Here is a 22,894-nt window from a genome sequence, read left to right on the forward strand (position 1 = left end):
AAGTGCAATAATATGTTTGCAACGATTCTTCAAATGAATATTTCAAAAACAAAAAGAAGAACAAAATACAATATGATATTCATACAGTACGTTTGTACTTCTATATAAAACAGCTTTTAACAGCAGTCTTACATTGTTAAGTAAATAGTGATCGACGTCCCACAAATACTTGCACAACGTTTAATGTACTTTTTCCCTGTTGCTAAGTTCCTGAATTTCAATTTCGTGTCTCTGTTCACTAACCAGAACAAAACGAGAGAGTATGGGACCAGCTAAATATCTATAATGAATGACAATAAATTATTGCTAAACAGGTGAGTAGTTTTTAATAGTAACAGAAACTTTTTTTACATGAACTTTTTAGCTTACGTTGATTTACTATCCTAACGCCTCATGTTTTAATTCCCCATAAAATGATGCAAACTAGCCAAGATGTGATATTTTAATTTATCGTGTCATGATACACATCAGTCAGTCTTTTATGCGATGTCATATATGATAAACTGAGTATATTTTATTCATCATGCAAGGTAATATGTTGTTATACTTATGTGTATGATAGTTTTACCTACACTTCTGTGAGCAGCTTACTAAAATATAATAGTTTACCATAAGCGCATAAAGGAAATTCGTAAATCGAGCATCAGTCTGACTCACACAAAATTCAATAAGTTGCATAGACTGTGTTAATGAATCTGCATAAATGCAAACAGTTTGGTGTATCACTTCACAAAGTTTACCTAGATGCTGGTGAGAGGACAACGTATAAGAAACACGCATGGTTTCAACACATTTTAGAGTTGTTTTTAGAAGTGACAGGTGGCAGGATGTGTTTTATAAAATAAAAACCCCAATACGTGTTTATATCTGTGAATTTGTGACCATGAAATGTGTGACTGACTATCCTACTGTATTTTACCTTATGTAGACACGTGTGCATCTAAATACAAATTTTTCTGTTTAATCTTAAATGCGATAGTTTAATTCTCCTTTATATGATACAGACTACACAGTTTAGTCGTGTATGTGAAATTTAATTTCTCCTGTCATTATCCACACTGTTCAGTTTTGTTTAATAAGTGATGTTTATCTCCTTGTGTCATAACATATACTTCCAAGTTTAGATCTATTTGTAATGTTTTAATTCATTATGCCATAATAAAAACTACTCACATAAGTCCTTTATGTGATATGTTACTTTCTCACAACTTATACTTGTATATGATGTTTTAATTATTTAATTATTCATGATTCAAACTAGCTATGAAGTTAAAATTATTTCCAATTTTGTCCACTGGTAAAGTAGCAGTAAGTTTGCGTATATACTATACTAGAATTCAGAGTTCGATACCATGCTGTGGACACCACATATAACCTATTGTGATTTTGCTTTAAAACAAACATATGTTCCAATTTTAGCATTATTATATGACCATATCAATGATCATAGTACTAATTGCCTTGATACAGAATTTTAGTGGTATCAAATTTATATCAAATGAATTATAACAATTACTAAAGATAGAACTTGTTTTTATTATTAACTTTACTTATGCATTGAAAACAGAAATTTACGAATCGATTTATAAAGCTTGTTAATTTTCTCATCAGAGGCCGATGTACGCAAAGCTTATTGAGTATCACTCGCATTTTGCACATAAGTATATTGCTATGACGAGTTGTGTGCTCAGAAGACACGTGTGGTTAATGGAAACAATGAAATATATTGTAATCATATTAACCTGCGTATACTTAATTGGTGTTTTTGAAGTATAACAATTATTTTCATATTCCGCTTTTGTTACCAAAAGAAACAAAACCCAACAACTTCTGATTTTTAACATCATTTAGACTAAAATTGATCGATAAGATACTGATATTTATTTCCGTAACAAAAAAAATGAAGCTAGTGTCTGGGTAGTTATCCTGATGAAATGTATTAATGACAAAAGAAAACATTTAACTTTATTGTGAAAGATTCTTGATTTGAGAGTATTTAAAAATGTACATAAAAGCCAAGTAGGTAAGTCACACTAGTTGAAATATAACTCTCTTCTATTTACAACAAAAACTCGGTTACGTAATGTGTGGAAATTATCATCCGGATATGCTATTTCTTTACACTGTATGTTAAATATTAAAGTCAGTTAGTTCCATATACACGAGCAGCTGAATAAAATACATCGTAAAAAAACACGTATCACTTTAGTATGACGTCATACTGTGTAAACTTGCGTTTTTTTATAGAAACTGTGCAATCATCAAACAACATTCTTTGTAAAATTCGTCCTAGAAAATGATTGCACATAAAACGAAAAATTGAGGTTAATCAATATTTTATCGCTTTTTACGGACAATAAACTTGTGTGAATTGTGATCGACAGCGCTTCAGTGGGCAAAAAAAATACTGATAAGGAAAAAAAATTCTGATAAATAGGACGCAAGAAGTGCCGCTACATACTTTTACTGGGATGAGAAGTACTGGTACTCAACACTTGCAGTACCAGCAAGAACTGACCCATTTCAAGCATTGATAGAATAGGTTTAAATATGCAATACTGGTTTGATTCTGAATCTCTCAACTAAACAAACATTTGTAATTTTGTTAAACACACAGCTAATACCTGTTAATTCTTAAAATATAAACCCTGTGACTGTTCAAACAATTACAAAGTCGTCTTTCAAATTAAGATGGTTACGTATACAGTTTTCAGTATTCTGTAATATGAACCATTAACTTGAATGAAGCGGTGTTTTAATTTAGGAAACATATCAGAAGGAAACTTTTACTTCATAAAATCCCGTTCTTTCCTTATAATACACGGATTTTTTGAAACGTTCATAACGTTGAGAAAAAGAACATTTCTTTAAATTCTTTTTATTCGTTTACTTCCTGTGTAAACGCATATCAATTAATTTACAAAATGATGTGTATTATCACTTTAAACATTCTAATTGAAACTGCTTTGCAAAAATGTTAGTATTTATTCCTCAAAGTTCTGATACTGAAACATAGCAATTTATTTTTTTACAGGTTAGATATCAAATTATTTTTCATTTCTATATTCTGGTGTGACAGAAAGCTTAAGCGTAAGCTTGCGAAATTACAATGTTAAAATCTAATGTTGTGTGGGCAGCCGTGGACACAGCAAATGGCCTATTGTGGCTCAGCTCTGAAAATAAAACAAACAGATTGTATTTAAATCATTTTGCCAGAGTTTTCATATTTTTCATTCTGTTTACATAAAATTAAATAACCAAAAGACCCAGTATGGCCAGTTGGCTAGGGCGCTCGGCTCGTAATCTAAGGATCGTGGGTTCGAATCCCTGTCACACCAAATATGCTCGCCCATTCACCCGAGGCTCGTTATAATGTGACAGTCAATCCCACTATTCATTGGTAAAAGAGTAGCCTAAGAGTTGGCGGTGGGTGGTGATGTCTAGGTGCCTTTTCCCTAAACTTACACTGCTAAATTAGGGACGGCTAGAGCAGATAGGCCTCGTGTAGCTTTGCGCGAAATTCAAAAACAAGCAAACAAACACGTAACCAAAAATATCGAAAGCTTGCTCAACGTTTGGAAAGGAAAAAGGTGTCTTATAGATAGGAGACTGTTAGAAGAACAACAAATTTCATTTCATAATTTACGTGCCGCCAAGTTCCCGTCAACTTCGAATAAAATACGTAAAACATCCTTGAATAACGATCTAAGGATGTTTATCAACGTCTAGTATGTGTGGTAAAATCAAATACGATTAGCATAGTTATACTACCATGTAAGGTACGTTAACGTTATAGCTCTAAACTATTCTATTATGTTACGTATTATAATTTATCATTACGTATCACGATTTCAGATAAGATGAAATATGAATTTGAATTTAAAAGTTAATTGAATATGTAACAAATTTATGATATTTGCCAACAATATTGATACACACAATTTTCTTTCTTAACACAGATATATTTTAATATACAAACAACAATACAATTTTTAATAACGATTATTACAAGTAATGATTTAAATATAAACATTTTACAAACTCACAAACAATATTCAGTCTTCTATCCGGTCTGAATATTTTATCGACTATCCAGGTTTACGATGAGCGAATTAATTCCAAGTGGATATTATTACACTTCTTTGACAGGAAAGCTAGTTAACTCTATTATTGATTGGCCTCACCCGGTTCACAAGCTCACTTTTTTACCCACGAAGATACCTAATGTACTCGTAGAAATACTAGCGTCCAAGGTTAATTCTCTGAAATTTAGTGGTTTATAATGATCAAAATCTATAAATGTTCCTGGTCGAATATCTGTAGTTTTCCTATTAATAAGCGTTAATCACAATCATACCTTCCGAGGTTTATAGTATACTGACTGTAGCTGATCAACAATATTCTATTATTATCTCTCGGCGCGTCGATTTATATACTTTGAGGAGACATTCTCGAATGTTCAACAATATTCGAAGATACACTGGTATTTTCGTAAAATATTTTGTTGATTCTTAAACTCGAGAATCTTCTACAAATTTAGACCACAGGTGAGAATTGTGATTTGATTTGGTTTGTTTTAAATTTCGCGCAAAGCTACTCAAGAGCTATCTGCGCTAGCCGTCCCTAATTTAGCAGTGTAAGACTAGAGGGAAAGCAGCTAGTCATCACCATCCACCACCAACTCTTGGGTTACTCTTTTACCAACGAATAGTATGATTATCCGTCACATTATGACGCCCTCACGGCTGAATGGGCGAGCATGTTTGGTGCGAGGGGGGTTCGAACCCGCGACCCTAAGATTATGAGTCGAACGCCTTAACCCACCTGGCCACACCGAGCCATGAGACTTGTGAGGACTACATTTAAATGAAATCTATATTTTGTTCGAAATTGTTTGTCATTCTACCAAGCAACACATTATTAACTGAGCTCGGTATATAATTACTTCTAAAATACTCTAGGTTGTTGTTTTTATTCAAAACAAAACACACTCTGTCTCTAAAACAAATATTTACGATGTTAAATTTTGAGAGTAGTGGGATGTGGTAATGATCTTATGGTTGTAACGGAATTATTGTTATTTATTCATTTTAATATTGGCGTTTGTTTCAGTTTGATACATGTGACATACATATATTTTTAAATGTGTTAGACATAAATGTTTTGTTTATCAACAAAGTATTTCCTTACTTCAATGTCAAGCAGATGTGCTAGCCTTTTTTTTTTTGTCATGTGTGAATAATTTACTTTCAGTGTACATTTTCTATAAATCTCCTATCACAGTCATAACATATTCCTGTCAGTTACAGCTACACTCGAGAACACCAAAATAACAAATAACATTTCGGTGAATTTTAAATCAGACATGTTTTTCTGTTTTTGTCTATAATTTACTGAAATTGAAGAGTCATTTAAAATAATAGAAAGTTTTGTACTGCACAAGAAGAAAGTAGCAAATGAAATGTGAACGAAACATGAGGATGTGACATGACCTGGTAGAAAGCTTCCTGTTCTAAAGCTATTTGTTGATTGTGCAAATTTTCATGTCTTGTTTAGCAGGGAGTAGAGAAGCAGTTAGGGTCTTCCTAAACAGTAGAAATTGATCGTCTTCTATGATTATCTCGGGCTTGCACGAGAAGATGACCATCAGACGTGAATACTATGGTAATAAGACATCTGGATATCATTAAACCAAATGAAGAAATCTCCATAAGAGTCTAAAGTGGTCATACAAGAACAGTGGCGAAACTCATCAATGACTAGAAATATCAATGAGCATAAGTGACCCTGGAGGAGCTAGTCGTTAAGGGAAAGGAAATGCAGTGACATCAGATGAAGTTGCTGGCACCTTCTCAAAAAATTATTACGGATTTTCTAGATACCGTAGATACACTAGTCATCTCTAAAGATGACTACAGTGTCTTGTAAAAGTATTCACCCTGCAAGGTTTCCACATTTTGTTTTCGTCTCAGCTTGCAATCATGGACCTATGAAACGGTACTTTGATAATGGTGTTTGTCATGCAGTGATATTTATCAGTTGCATAACCAAATGGGATGAAATTTATCCATTACTTCAATTTCAACAGAGTCAGTTACTGTTAAATTACCTAGAGAACAGTTCGCACAATTTGGAACATTTGAGGAAAATAATACAAATTAAGGAGATAATTAACAACCACCTGTTTGCTGAGTTGTATTTATAACTAGCTCTCCACTGAGATAGTTTGGATGAATGGGTTATAGATACAACCATGTATATGTTTGCAGTGTTCTTGAATCTTAAGTGAGCTCGCTGAAATTAATACCTGATATCCAAACATCTTGATAGAATACACGGCAACAAAGGACAATCAACTGATCATTCTTTGATGTTACTGACATTTAAGTGTGAAGTACAACTCTGTTGGTATAATGTATTGTTCATCCATATGGATTTGAGAAGCGTCCTCATATATAGACGATGTGGTTCAGGTTTATTATACTGATGCATATAAACTTGCATAACAACATATCAGTAACGCAGCTACTTGTCAAAAGAGATGCTATGACAAAACAGTAAAGGAGTGAAAATGTAAGGTCTTAAAACTAAGTATGGCTTTGATAAGCACTGGCATAATATGAAGAATTCGGTCATTATTATGACCTTAGACAGATCAACCTTTCACACTATAAGCTGCAGCGATCACGAATGATACAAAAGTGTATTTAACATATCCACATGTTAAAGATGAGCTTTTTCTGAGCTATTTGGACTACGAATCATAGGCTGAGGATATTCGTGGGTCAGAGATAATTGAAAACGCTGTACAATTAATTCTTGATCTGACCAATAATAAGATACCACAAGTACCATTCTGGTGATTCACAATGAATCAGAGAAAGAAAGGCTAATCGTATAATAGTTCAGCCGTTTGGAAGATCAGCTGTAGCGTCCAAATTGAATTGTTATTGGGCTTGAAACTATTCTGTTGTTATGATAGTTTTACATTCATAGACTACAATGTTGCACAGTTGAAAGTCGTGTTATTCAAAAGGAAGTAACAATCCTCGTGTTACAAACTGCAAAATGGAATTATATGTTGGCTCTGTAGGTCACTTGAGCATCATTCATTTGCAGTGTTTGACATGTCAAAAGGTGTCACCATTTTAAATAGCTTTTAAAACTATCAACTGGGATGATGTAGATTTTGTAATGCAGTCTGCTTGAGACATGCCATTCATGACAGATAGGATAGTGTGGTTAACCCTAAAATAATGACGGTTTGTCTGATGGTTATGTATAACAAAATGTACAAATGTACTTTTATTGGAACATTCACATGTTTTTTGTTTCACTAATAAGAAATTGTTAAATGTCTCTGATCATACACATTATTATCAAATGTTTTACGTATTATTCCTGTTTATAGAATTAATTTTTAAAAGATTGTTTTACATTTAATGTACAATAGTTTAAAATGTCTGTTGTTTCCTGTAAAACTCATGGCTTCTATTGGTTGTCAAGACTTTATTATTCCATTGCATTAAAATTTTAAAAGTGAGATATAATTTAAAAGTGTAGTCAATCTGAGAACACCTATAAAATATTGGAAGATGGAACTGTGGTAATGCATATTATGACTGTAAATATAAAAACAAATGTATATTTACTGATGTTTATTTAGACATTTTTTCACAAATTCTACGTACACCACTGTGAATATTATTAAATTCAGTCTTAAGCTGTCACTACAAACACTTCTATATGGAGCCAATACATTACCTAAGCCATTAACTATTTTTTTAAAATGCTTGGCGCATTGAGAATATATAGAAATATACATTTTCTGTTTTCTAAACAATCAGTTTAGTCTTCAGAAATGCATTCTAGAAGGTCCTGGTAGACACTCAGTGTAATTCCAAGCAAATCTTGTACTTGACTAGAATTGCTTTTGTCGCTCACTATTCTTCAATTACACCAATACAGAATTCTTCTTTTTTTATTTCAAAGTCAAATAAATTTTTAGTCGAGTCTCTGATGTATTCGTATTAAGAAACCATATTTAATAACCATTACTTTTATGTTCCTATGTTTAATTATCAGTTTAACTTTCATCTTAGAATATCACACTATTAATCCACAGACACTTAAAAAATTCATGCTGCTGTACCGTGGTTTTTTAGAATTCAATGAAACATTACTATCGTGTACTGTAGAAAAAAATGAATAAAAAGTACATTTAAACAATAATTTCCTACATTAGATTATATCTCTGCCATTTTTTGTTATTGGTTCTTCATACTGCTTTAAAAATTTTTGTTCAAGGTTTATGAATGATAGGAAGATATTCAACGAAAATTCTCAAACTTATGTATAGTTTCCACAATCGGAGGTTTCTTGTATTTGCAAAATGTATTTTTATATTTATTTATTTTTAATTATTTAATTATATAAGTACATGTCATATTTTACTGTTAATGTCAATATTGCTTAATTTATTGCACTGTTAATACAGTGAAAAAATCATGTGTTAACACCACAATAAAGGCTTCATTTTTTTAACATTTTTTAAATACTTTCTTTAGTTGTTGTCATCATTATATTCAAGATGGCGCTAAAAACAGTTGATGTTAATAATCAGTGATGTCGAGAAAACCCACTTGTAGAGAAAAATATATAAGTAAAAACGGGTCGTTTGGGTTGAGAAAATTTTTACGTAGAGGAGCGAACAACGTTTCGACCTTCTTCGATATATGCTACTAGTATTTATGCTTTCAGACGAAAAAGAAAGCAAAGGGAAATATGGAAAAGTTTATGTGCTATCGCCATCTAGTGATAACTAATTAACATAATTATTCTTTGAAAGCAACATTGCCGTCTTATTCGCACTTAAAAATTTATAGTAATGATGTTTCTGTTACCTGTAGATTAAAACACTAACGCTAATGTTTACAGTTAAAGTTAAAAGTATTGTGATTATCATAGTGTCGTCGTACTGATTATATGAAGATAATTTTATTTTTAGTTCTCTTAACAATAGATATAGAAATACATTAGTACTGTGCAAAAATTTTAGGACAAAGCCAAAAGTTAGATTTCAGGCTACTTTCAAAGAACGATGGAAGGTAAATCACAAGAGAACCATCAAGTTTTATTAATCTTCACATTTAGAACAGCAGAAATTCAATGAATGTACTTGAGTTCAGCAAACAGTTAATATTTTGTGTCTTCCTCTTACTTTAATAATTACAGACAGTCTTTCAGGAATTGTTGTAACATGTTTAATCAAAGTGTCCTTTGGTCTTTTACTTCAAATGTCCCTAATACACTCCCATAAATTTGTTAAATTTTTGATCTATCAAATACCGTTGTCTACTTAATGGGGTGAGATCGGGGCTCCGTGGGGGCCATTACATCATTTGAATAATTCCATCGGTTACTTTCTTAGTTAAGTAATTTCTACATAGATTGGATGAGTGCTTGGAGTCATTATCTTCTTGGTAGTAGAATTCTTTACCAATAATACGTAAAACATTCGGTATATCATGACGGATCAGTGTATGATAGTAATTACGCTGGTCCATTATTACATTTATTTTGAAAATATCTGCTGTTACCTCAGCAGAAAAACACCCCTAAACCATTACACTGCCTCCCCCGTTATTTAAAGTAGGTGCTATGCACTGAGGTAAGTATCTTTCATCTTTCTTCCGTCTGACATACAACCTACGCTTCAAGACAAATATTTGAAATTTGGATTCATTCGTCCATAACACCCTTTTCCAATCATCAACAGTCCATATTTTGTGTTTTTTAAACAAATTTCAGTCTCTTGGCAGTATTTGAGATCGAAGTAAATGTTTTCTAACACCAAATATTCAATTCTAGTTGAGTCTTAAAGATACTGTAGCTCTAGAAACTTCTCTGTCATTTGTTACATGGTCTTTTATTTCATGCTTGAGATCAGTGTCAGTCTTCTTTCTGTTTCGAAGGTTGTATAAACAAAGATACTTAACATTAGTATCATTGATTTTATGTGTTCTGCCACTTCCGTTCCTATTTTCAAATTTACCTGTCTCGGTTTCACGATCTAGGGTGTACGTGAAAGTATTTGGAGAGCATTTCGAGTCTGTAGCAATTTGTCAGAGAGTCCAACCAGTATAACGTAAAGCTTTTATGTGAACTATTTGCTCTACTGACAATTCTCTGCGCTTTATTGGAAGTGGCGTGATAAAAACCTCAATATGTATTGTTAAATACTGTTTTCATCAAGGTTTATTTGCTAGTTGTTGTTGTTTTTTCTATGTAGTTAGTGCACTGCTGTAGGTACCATGACAGTTACTCAGAACCTAAACTTGATCAGTTTGTTCATTCAAGCAGAACCCTTATGACAAGCCCTTTGTACAAGTGTCTGGTAATTCCAACGAATGATAAGTATTCTCACAATAGTTCATTCAGTTGTCAACAGGGATCAGTGAAGAATTACCATAGTGTTGAAATCTGTCATGGTATGAAAGAATTAATCGCATGCAATAGAAATAATGATAAAATATTCTATTGTACTAACACTTTTGTACAGCACTGTATTTCAATAAGTATGATTTATTACTCATGAACAACATGTTCTACATGTTGATAATGTCATTTAAAATTTTCTATAGTTTATTAAAAAACTTAATTACGTTTGCTTCGACTTCTATTAGTGATTTTCTTGCAGGGCATTTTATTTATAGTAAGCTTGGAATGTGGACATTTTTAATGATTAGTTGTTATTGCGGAACTTTTATGTAAAGTTTATGATCTGAAACATCAGTTCCTATTTTCACCCAGTTTACAGCAAACTGAGTGAAAGTGAATTAACGATACGTAAGATAGAGTGACTTCACTAACAAACGGCACTGAAAAATCAAGTAAAATACAAGGTTACGCCCCCACAACTGGTGATCAAATTAAAAACGACAAGCTTGTAGTGAGAGACATGCCCAATCAGTAACCTAGTAATCACATGTGGCTCATATATACGTATGTGTGTTTGGAAACGTTCGAAATCACCAATCGTTGACAGTAAAATTAATTTTTGAAAAATATTATGATTTTGAGTTCGGATATTCGGGGAAAGCTACTTGCAGACTAACTCTAGGTGTTCCTAATTTTGAATTTCGAACTGATAAAGTAAAGGCACGAGATCTAACTATAATCAACAGCCCACATCGCCATATGCTGACATATTGTTATTTGATATGCCTTCAAAGTGTACTATATGCTTTTTCTTTTTTTTACTCACATATCATAACCCAGTAAGCTAGCCTCTGGACTACGATCAACGCAGAAAATCACATTATAATTTATGGCTGTTACGTTGTTAAGTAGTAGGTTTGTATCACGTCATAAAAGCGCTTATTTAGGAGTTTTTACATTACACAACAGAAGCCTGTTTCTTGTGAACCTTCTTACTTAAACCACTTATAATGTTCTATTTTGCTTCGAATATGAAGAAAAAAGACGTTATGGCTTGTGAAGGATGCTTTATTATTCAGGCTTAGGATGAATTTCGTGCAAAGCTACACAAGGGCTATTTTTACTAGCCGTCCCAACTTTAGCAGTCATAATCACCATCCGCCAACTATTGGGTTACTTTTATCAAGAAATAGTTGGATTGATCGCAACTTTATGATGCCTTCGTGACTGATGGGGCGCGTATGTTAAGCGAGACGGGGATTCAAACCCGCGACCCTCAGATAGCAAGTCAAGTACCATAACCCCCTGACCAATATGAAGGTAATTAATCATTAGAAATGAGTATAGATTTAATATGTCACATTTTAAACAGCATATTAGCTGCGTTAGTAGAAAACTTTAACAATTATACACATCAGAGATTTAATGTGCCCGTAAGCAAAGAAAGTAATTAAATAAAAATATAAATGGAATGAAAAACATTCTATGTAGTTTCTTTGTTCACCGATTTTTCTTTCTTTTTATTTATTACCTGGGAAGCAATGTGGTCTGTCTCAACACTGAAAATGGGTTTCATTATAACTGCCAATAATTTGTCGAATTGTTTGGAATATCAAAGAATACATATTACAGATTGGGTTATTACATATGAGATGGTTAAAAGTTTTGACAAGACTTTCGCCGAGGTTCGGCTCACTGAAACAATTAAAATTTGATTCGTGAGTTTAAACTTGACTTAAATTAAATGCGGTTTGAAAAAGCTGTTTTGAAACTGAACGTTCATCCATGGAATACTCCAATTAAAATATCTTGACCTTGAGAAAGAAAAAAAAAGATTGTGTGTAAACTCCACGAAGTAAATAAAACAAAACCGTCTTTGGAAATATTGGATCGCAATGCTGAGAATGTAATCAATGAAAAAGGCAGCAGTCTTTAGTGTCCACGTAACAACCTCCGAATATAAAGGAAAAGGTTATCCTTAGAAAAATTATCGTATAAACAGTGTTTGATCCATAATAAAGAACTGTTTGTAATAAAATAGGTTATTACTATACGCGAAAAGAGCGAAAGCAGATTTGTCATATCTAAATATACAAAATATAGCATTGATTACCGTAGTTTTACTACGTATACACACCGTTACGTTTTTTTTCAAGCTTCGCAGAGATATGTTCTCGGCTGTTCATTTTGAACATGAACTAATGAGAGTTGACGTTACCAAAAATACGGTTTCATGGTAATGGTTTTCTTTTCATAATGTCAGTTAATAAGTGTTGTATAAATAATATCAGTTAACAGGAAAAGCATGTTTTTTGTAGCAAAGCCATATCATGTTAACTGCTGAGTTCATTGAAGTGAATTGAACCTCTGATTTTAACGTTGTAAATCCACAGACGTACCGCCAAACATGCTCGCCCTTTCAGCCGTGGGGGCGTTATAATGTGACGGTCAATCCCACTACACATTGATAAAAGAGTAGCCCAAGAGTTGGCGGTGGGTGGTGATAACTAGCTGCCTTCCCTCTAGTCTTACACTGCTGAATTATGGACGGCTAGCACAGATAGCCCTCGAATAGCTTTGTGCAAAATTAAAAACAAACAAACAAACAAACAAACTTACCGCTGTACCAACGGGGAACCAGTTGATAGGTGTTGCATAAATAAAACTCTTCAGAGTGTAAAATCCTATTTATTTCTTTGTCATATTTCGGTTGCATAAGTCCTCATACATGGTAAATTATTTACTATGTTAATCGGAAATAAGGTCGTTGAAACAGTATTTTATCGATATTTAAAATATAAAAAAAACTCTACACCGAATTCTTATATCACACTGAACGCTATAGGAACGTATCCACTAGGAATACAAAAAAATATTTAATACATATTTCTTTTAATTTTGTACTTGTTTGACCAACAGTAGATTTCTTCCTTATTTTATTCGATGAATATTCTGTGTAAACTTGAACTGTTTAAGCTATGTTCATTAAAATGTTTTGGCTCTTTTATCAGAAGACTACTGTTACAGAAGACTTGATGGAAGTTTAAGAATAAAAAAAAAATAATTAGTAAACATGAACTTAAGAAACTGCACGTGTGAAGGGCACCTTCATGCACCATCAAAGAAACTCAAGGTTTCCGTTTAAAACCCAGCCAAATGCACGCTACTGCTCTAAATGCTTGTATAATCTTGCCTACAGAAGTGGGTGTAGATAGCAAACAGCATTTTTGCTTTCAGTTACCGGTTTTAGATGTCTTAAATATCATCATGTGAGAGACCGAGATGGTTTTAAAGTGCTATCTATACTAATGGAAACTTCAGCAACAACATTAACAACCAGAAAAAAGGGCATTTTATTTCATTTTCGACTTTTGAAAAGCTATAGAAACCTTTCAGCAAACAGAAACATCAAAAGACCACCTTAGTGTTAGATGAACTGGTTTAAACTAGGTTTAACTAGTTTGCACCTTAATCTAAAGTTTCATAGCATTTAAAATATGGTTTAGTTGAGATTTTAGTTTCTTAATCATCAATAGTTTTTATCCCAAGTTGTTATTCATTCTCCACTGAATCGATATTTAAGAATTGAGCATTTGCTGGATTTTGGTCACAGCTATCAGAACGTTATACGTTCTCCAAGAATTAATATAACTGACGTGATATGTATACTTCCGACAACAGAGCAGTGATATCTGTGTATAACTTTGGAACGAATCGGTTTACTGACCTTGCCCTTGAAACAAAAATAGTTCTCAGTGTTTACAGTAAACAAATAGTAAATATAAGTATCAAATAAATGACTGGTATTAACACAAAATAGTGCCTTTACCAGTTTTTGTAAAATGACTTCATAGACAACCTTAACAACTTTCAAAAGTAGTGTATTATTTAATGAGATTATAAAACGACATAAATAAATGTGATAAAGCATAGTAATACATTTTGTGAAGAAACGAATGTTTTTACCTACAAGCTAAAAATATCTATCAGACCAACTTTAAATAAAACTGATATTACGTATTTGTGTAACGTGTTCTATCACTTTTATCATTTAGTGGATTCTTTCACATTACTTGGTAAAAAATAATGCGTAGTGATAATGAATTAATGTATTTGGTTTAAAACGTTTTTGTTAGCGACGTTAATTTTGACATAAGTTGTTGGCCTAAGTTCGCTAATGATACTAAAAGTACATATCAGCGTACAAATAAACTTACTTTTACAATTTAACGTCGAGTCGTTCGAGCGACTGAATATGTAAGATAACTAACAATGATCGGAATAGTTCGTTAATCTCCCATTGAGGTTTTTACTGAACTGTAAATCACCAAGGAAACTGGACTGAACTCAACACTTCATTGCTTCTCGTATTTACGATTCTTTTTTCTAGCTTTTTCGCAAAGTCTCTGGATCAGTAACATTCATAAATATTCTAAACATTCTAGGTCTATACTTAAAAACTTTATCATAATCATGTTACCAACCATGCTTGCAATAATTAAATTGAAACATTAAGATAAATCTTACAACAGATCCCCCTTCCTAATTTGTAAAGTTCCTTAAACTTTTATAACTCATAAATAAAAACAGTACACTAAACTGTCATTTGCGAAGTTTGTTTTCAGTGTTTTTCTCTTCTGGGACTCCTGGTCTGCATAAGGAATAGACTCTTACCCCTTACTGTCACTGGAAGTTTTTCCTAGTTTGATGATCGGGTGAATTCACTGGTGTCTCTATCCTTGATGAACTTACTCGTATATCAATATCGCCTCAACATTAGAAAACATATAACCAAATCATAACTTAAAAATAAACATGTCAGTCGTTGCACGATAACTATTGAAATCTTAATAAACATTTATTCAAGACAAACCTACCTCTATTGAGCCAGAAAATCGATTATTTGGGGTAGGAAACTGATTTGCAAAGATTAGATAACTTATATGTGAACTAACTTTATCATTAATTATTCAAAGTAACACTCCTGAACCAACAATATCCAGTAAAGAAAACATTAATTTTTATATTGAACTAAAATTGGATTACAGTGTTTGTATAAATGAAAATAATGTGATGATATTTATAAATATCTAAAGTTGTAATGTAGTGAAAAATACTTGTAACAGTTCTTTTATGAATTAACTACATGTGTTGTGCACCCAACCTTTCAACATCTAACCATATAAAAAGTTTACGTCAGAAGAATATAACCTATTATCACGTTGCATGCAAATTCAAAATTACGAAGGACGACTTGTAGATACTGTTGTTCCTGAGAGTAGCTATTATTATTATTATTATATTCTTCATAAATATGCAAAAATGTTACATAATATATGATAAAATATTTCCAAAAAGATGACTTATGAATATAAAACTATATCTGCTCCAAAGAAGCCACTGGCCGTGTTTTAACGGTTCCTTGGAATATACTGAAGGGTATATATATTTTTATCTTTAAAACGTTTTAAAGTTAAGCACAAAGCTATAAAATGGGCTAACTTGGTTCTGCCTACCACGAGTATCGAAACCTAATTTATAGACTTACCGCCTTGCCACGGGATGGGTGAGGGGAGCTCTGTCTTCGAAGCATATAAATGTTGTACAACAGACTTAATCAACTATATGGATAGGAATCATGAACTGATTATGCTTTCGTGATTAAAACACATTCCAGAACTGAGTTCTCAAAACTTTGTTTGTTTTAGAGCAGAACTGCACAATACCCTCTTTGTACTCTATTTACCACGAGGAATCGAATACTAGATTTTAACTTTGTAAGTTCGTAATCTTACAATTTCTTTCAAAGTAAGTGTCATGATAATTCATTTTTCAAACTGTAATAAGTTGGAATAACAAGCTGTACATGTGCAGAGTTCCTGAAAATCATAAGATAAATAAAACAATACTACAACAATGCATGAAAATCAAAAACTAAATTGATAACTGCTAAAACAATGCGTTGAATTAAATGTTTTTGAGAATAATTTGTATTTATCAGCATTAACTCTGCGCCTTTAACAAATTATTTTAAATAAATTTGAGACATTTTCTAAACATTAAATAAATATACCTAAAAAATGTATACAAGAAAATACTTATTGGGAATAGGCCTACGTTTCTCAGATACAGTCTATTTTCGTGAAAAGTGAGTTAGTAGTGTACCAAAATATAGAATGGTTTAGTAAAATAACAGCTAGTATTGAAATAAGAAGTTTAAAGTTCCAGTTTAAATTCGACCACCAAAATAATTGAGCAGTCATGCCTTCCATGTTGTTGTTTGACATATCTGTTACATGTAAGCCAGTACTTATAAACAGCACTGAGCAATCCGAACCCATTAAAATAAAAGATAAAAAATGTAGAATATATTTATATATATATATATTAAGTACAAACACACTGCGCTATAGAAAATAAACTTACAATTAAATCTTTATACGATTTCTCTGGAATAGAGCCTCTTTCAGAATATGAATGAACTTTTCTGTCGCGAAATATTTTATGTTAAATTAACTAATTGTGCTAACTTTGTTCATACCTCTAGAAGTACATGAGGTCCTCGCTTAACTCCAGTTTTCTGTGACACAAATGGTTAAAAATGATGAAGCAAATCTCGCCGGGTGGGATGCCAGTCTATCACAAAGTTGTCTCCAGCTGCCCATTATATAACTGGGTAGACTGGAACAGTAGTGCTAAAATGCTTTACCCAAGGATACAATAAATGTGGTGAGTAAGCCTCCATAATATATATGAAAAAAGTTTACCATTTGAATAATTATGTGTAAGATACCAGAAATTTCACAAGGAATTAATATCCCTTTTATGAATTCCATTGTTTTACTTGAATCTGGCATGGGCTAGTGTTTAGGGCGCTCGACTCGCAATCCGTAGAACTCGAGTTCAAATTACAGTCACAATACATCTTCTCCTATATGATTGATAACTGGGTCAGTCATTTGGGAACAAAAATTCTTGGTTTTGAAAAAATACTAGTCGATCTCAAACTAGTTGAAATTAACAGTAACAGGGGGAGAAATGAGTTACCTTATTTTACATTAAATATTACGAACAAAACTCGATGATTATGTTGATGCTCGTGCATACAGTACGTATTACTGTATACACCTAAGACACCTGGATCAATGAAACTACCATCAGGTGGTCATCCTCGTCATAGTCTAGCCGTACGTAGGCCACTTCACGGTGAATCTGTTATATCTGAATTCTAAGAAAGTGCCTAATATGGAATTGGTAGTAATTAGCTTACCTAGTAAACTACTTCTTTAGCTTTCAAGAGATTCCAGGTTAAACCATATTGCGGAAGACATACAAGTGGGATTACTGATAAAATACTAGCACCCAACTATTTATTGTCCGTCCCCCGAGATATGATTTGAAGACAACTTTTTACAAAGACAAAATGGTGTGGTAGTTCGAGCTCCTTACTAGAAAATGAGAGAGAGTTAACTAACCTTTTAGCTCAGTTGGTAGAGCATTCGCTCGATGTGCGTTTGGTTATTGTGAGCGACGTTATAATGTGACGGTCAATCCCCCTATTTGTTGGTACAAGAGTCGCCCAAGAGTTGGCGGTAGGTGGCGATGACTAGCTGCCTTCCCTCTAGTCTTACACTGCTAAATTAGGGACAGCTAGCGCAGATAGTCCTCGAGTAGTTTTCCGCGAAATTCAAAACAAACCAAGAAATGCTAAAAAAAGTATAATAGCCACTAGATATGATTTACATCTTTGTGTCCTTTTGACACTATGCACACATAGATTTTTAATCGGAATAGGAAAACAAACAAACGAGTACCTGGACAACAGAGAAGTTTTAATCCATAGTGACAAGATATTTTTATTAAATAAACATTTTATATTATTTTAACTTTTATATATAACAGATTATCTACGTATTTAAACAAATGTGGAATTAATAAGCTGCTTTATAAATTCAAAACCTGGCATGGCCAGGTGGTTAAGGCATTCAACTCGTAATCCGAGGGCCATGGGTTCGAATCCCCGTCACACCAAACATGCTCACCCTATCAGCCGTGGAAGCGTGATAATGTGACAGTCAATCCCACTATTTTTTGGTAAAAGAGTAGCCTAAGAGTTGGTGGTGGGTGGTGATGATTAGCTGCCTTCGTTCTATTCTTACACTCCTAAATTAGGGACAGCTGGAGCAGATAGCCATCGTGTAGCTTTGCTCGAAATTCTAAAAAACAAAAAAACTATATATATCAAATAGGTTGTTCAGTGTGTGTTTGATGTTTTAGTTTAAGAATGTATTAACAAACGTAATTATGCTTACATAATATATGTTAATTAATATATTTAATTATTATTATTATTATGTACGAGAGTAATATAGTTTTGTCGATAATAGATTCAAAATTGCGTGCTTTTTGAAACACTACTTGCAGATATTTTTAGCACCAGGAAGTATATTACGTGCTTGCATTTTATGTACATTAAAACGTATAAAGACACTAAAAGAGAATTGAAAGAATGTTGGATGCAATTAGTTGGAAGAAACAGGATGTCTCTGCTTAAACTGTGGCCATATCTAGTGTGAATTTAAACCTCTACAAAAATAACTACTCACATCCCTCAATGGCAAAAGATCAAAAGATCCCAACTTGCGATGTTTGCTCACAAAACAATGTTTTCAAAATTTGGAGAAACCAAAATAAGCATTATAAAAATAAACTTTATATAAGTGCGAGAGCAAATATTATAAGTTTTATTATTTTGTAAAGTTAAAAATAAATTATAAATTTACAGTTATCTTGCCGTTTTTTAGTCGTAGCCTTAAAATCTTAACGAAAATCGTCTTTGGTGATAGCATCCAAAAGCGTTGCATTTTGGGCAGTGACGAAAACATTTATTCGAACGTAAACATTTTACGACTACCAAGTTTGTGTATAAGAGATTAAGTTTCTTCAATCGAGGATTGTTACGAAATATGACCTAGAAACTGAATGATTTTTTATATATATTTTGTTGTTAAATCGTTGAGGTAGTTTAAAACCATAACGGGTTAAATATAGCAAACTATATCTTTGGAATATAAGATCTTGTTCTGTGTGTACAAAATATCTTTGTAATCCCAAATTTTTGTTACTTTAGAATAATATCCAATTGAGTGAAAAAATATTTAGCAGTAAAATCGTTAGCCACAATAACTCACCACTGAGACGCAATCTTTGGAACCACACATTTTAAGCAAAGACAAAAAATAAGTAGTTGTAATCGTGAAACTGGTTTCACATAAAAGGTTTCTAGATGAAAAAATAATATTAGAAACCTTATAGTGTAATACAGAAGTATTTAGCCATGCAGTGTAACGAACACCATTCTTCTTTTCATTATATTAACAGTTAAGTACCTTATATTATTTGTTTTCGAATAACTTGGCTTAATGGATTTTACACAAAGGGAATGACAAAAGGCTTATATGATTGTGCTATAACGTTGCTTATAATTGAGCTCATTTTCACAACCACTGATTTAAAATATTGATATTTAAAAAAACCCGAACATTATTTAAAACAGAAAAATATACAATATTGAGCAAAATATTTGCATACTCTTCAATAATGATGTTACTGTATACATTCTTGTAGTCGTCATTGAGTAAAAACAGAGAAGATAGCGTATGATCGGATAAACACATACAACTTGTTATTCTGATCTGTTTGTTTTTTGTTTGTTTTTTCGCGTAAAGCTACATGAGGGCTATCTGCGCTAGCTGTATCTAATTTAGTAGTGTAAGACTGGAGGGAAGGCAGCTAGTCATCACTACACACTGCCAACTCTTGGGCTACTCTTTTACCACCGAATAGTGGGATTGACCCTCACATTATAACACCACCATGTCTGAAAGGGCGAGCATGTTTGGTGCGACAGGGATTCAAAAATGCGACCCTCAAATTACGAGTCGAACGCCTTAATCCACCTAGCCATGGCGAGCCATTCTACTCTGTCTGTATAAGTTATTTTGAGCATTCGTTCATGAAAACACACATACATACTTAATTTGTATAAAATGGAGTGCTTTTTTGAATAACTTTGTTTTTGAAACAGATTGATGATGTGTTCAGACAATTGTTGTAGAGTCATGCATCGTCACGTTCCAGAAGTTTTAGAGTGTCAAATTGTTCGATTGTCCAGAAATGTTATAAAGCAAATGGACATTGCTAGAACAGTATGGTATCCAAGTGCACTGTATCCAGAATCCTGAAACGTTATCGGACTACAAGAAACATTGTTCATGGAACTTCTATTGGTAGATGTCGATAAAAACTACTGTCCGCGATTATCGCCTGTTTTTTTTTTTCTTTTCAGGTTAACACGTGAAGATTGAAAGAGGTCTTGCAACAGCATATGATCGGAATGACACGAACATGTTCATTCCATGGTAGCCAGAAGAACAATAAATACGAGATTCATCAAAGAAGGTTATCTTACAAGAATGGTCACTACAAACTGATGTTAACCAGGATTCACTGCCGTCATCGTGTTACTTGGACAATACAGCGTGCCTACTCACATTCAGAATACCATTGAAAACTTATCACTTTTGATAAAGGCATGCAACGGGCTTTTTTACGTCACAAAATATTCATATACACATAATACACAGATCACATATACATGTAATACATAGTTTGGGGACTTAAGTTTGCCAAGGCAAGGACATCTCTTATACTCAATAACACTGGAAAACAAAAGAGCATAACATTCAGAAATGATATATTCAACAAACTATACCCAGCCGTGGTTAACAAGGTGTGGCGTCTTATAGCAGACAATAATCCATGAAATAAAAATCGTTTATGTGACCCAGGCAAACGTTTAAAAAGGAAAAATAAAGGAGTCAACCAATTAGCAATGCCATGAAATATTAGTAATGTTTCGTTTAACCTAATCTCATGACTGATTTTTTAGCTTTCACTAGTATTCGAAACGTTTGTTTGTTTTGGAATTTTGCATGAAGCTACTCGAGGGCTATCTGTGCTAGCCGTCCCTAACTTAGCAGTGTAAGACTAGAGGGAAGGCAGCTAGTCATCACCACCCACCGCCAACTCTTGGGCTACTCTTTTACCAACGAATAGTGGGATTGACCGTCACATTATAACGCCCCCACGGCTAGGAGGGCGAGCATGTTTAGCGCGACGCGGGCGCGAACCCGCTACCCTCGGATTACGAGTCGCACGCCTTACGCACTAGGCCATGCCGGGCCTCGAAACGTTTGATAATGTGGTTTCATATGCTTACAGTGCATGAAATTTCACTTCAACATGGAAAAATAGTCATCGTTTTTATGTCTGAAGCTCATTAACGGAGCACGATGCTCTTTCTAAGCTCATACTATACATATTCTACAGAAATAAAGTCTACTGAGCATGAAGATCACTTCATTCGGCCAATTTCTCCTACTTTTGAGAATGAGTCAACCAGTTTCACACGATGGAGATAGGAATTATTAATCATTATCTTGAACGAAATCAAGACCAATCACACCAGCATGAGTTAGTACAGAGATCGTTGAATATAATCTCTAACATGTTTAGTATAGATGGAAAAATTATACTGTTCCGTTTTACATCGAATCACTTGATGTGTTTTTGGCGCCATTACAGGTGATATGCTTTGTTCCTTTTCGTGAGATAAACGCATCTCGCTAACCTTGTGAACTTTCTATCTGACAAATTCTATATAGGTTGGAATCTAGTTACAATTGCGAACATCGGATGCTATTTTAAGAGCCTGTATCTTGTGAAACCTTCTTTATTATCTAATATTACTATGAAATCACTAAGACGACCTCCTACTGGTATCCCTACTAGAACAGTGGTAAATTTTTGTATTTACAATACTAAAATCAAGGGTTCAATTTCTCTCAGTGGGCACAGCAGATAGCCCGATGTTGCTTTAGTACAAGAAAATACACACAGTATCTCAAGAGCATTAAAAGTATTTGCCGAAGTAAATGTGGAACTTCAAATACTACAACTTAATTCGTAAACTAAAAGCCAATAATTCAAACTTGTCAGATTAGACCAAATAAAATATATGTTTAATATAGAAAAACACAGAAAATTATCATGAAAGCATAAGAGTTTAATGTTTTAAACTTGAACAGTTCATGAAAAACACGAAGTTCAGGTAAAGTAATGTCTTATTTTAAACAATCGATGTGTTACCAGGAACTTTTAACTAAATAGAATCATTAACTGTCCCATTACTTTATAGATGAAGCAGTGGCATAACGCTGCTCAATCCTGATCTGTAATTTGGCAGGCTGACCATTAGGCCTAGCCCGACCCGAAATGTAAGATAGTACGTTACACATGTATCCCTTTTTTAAATCTACCTTCATGAAAGGTAAATGATTTTACCATTAGCATCGGTACTTGGATCAGCTTGCAAAATGAGCTGAGTGACATA

General features: G+C 33.2%; 1 protein-coding gene and 2 long non-coding RNA genes across 4 annotated transcripts in view; 1 reads left to right on the forward strand and 2 right to left on the reverse strand.

The window, feature by feature from the left end:
- The window catches only part of LOC143232127 (uncharacterized), a 28,290-nt gene extending 15,094 nt beyond the window's left edge, over window positions 1-13,196 (reverse strand). Inside the window, exon 1 of the mRNA XM_076467214.1 lies at window positions 13,060-13,196. Within this exon, the coding sequence (XP_076323329.1) occupies window positions 13,060-13,156 (97 nt within the window). The 5' untranslated portion in view covers window positions 13,157-13,196. The remainder of the gene's footprint in view (window positions 1-13,059) is intronic.
- LOC143232131 (uncharacterized) lies at window positions 11,417-22,148 on the forward strand. The gene is made up of 3 exons (XR_013017389.1): window positions 11,417-11,760; window positions 16,988-17,169; window positions 20,789-22,148. It is a non-coding gene; the product is annotated as an uncharacterized LOC143232131 (long non-coding RNA).
- LOC143232130 (uncharacterized) overlaps window positions 17,023-22,894 on the reverse strand; it is a 45,693-nt gene continuing 39,821 nt past the window's right edge. The window contains exon 3 of one of the 2 annotated variants that reach the window (XR_013017388.1): window positions 17,023-17,143. This is a non-coding gene — a long non-coding RNA (uncharacterized LOC143232130). Of the gene's footprint in view, window positions 17,144-18,288; window positions 18,657-22,894 lie in introns of those variants that run through there. The other variant, XR_013017387.1, reaches the window with a different exon arrangement.

This window comes from Tachypleus tridentatus, chromosome 11 (genome assembly GCF_004210375.1).
Source record: "Tachypleus tridentatus isolate NWPU-2018 chromosome 11, ASM421037v1, whole genome shotgun sequence".
Lineage (NCBI taxonomy): Eukaryota > Metazoa > Arthropoda > Merostomata > Xiphosura > Limulidae > Tachypleus > Tachypleus tridentatus.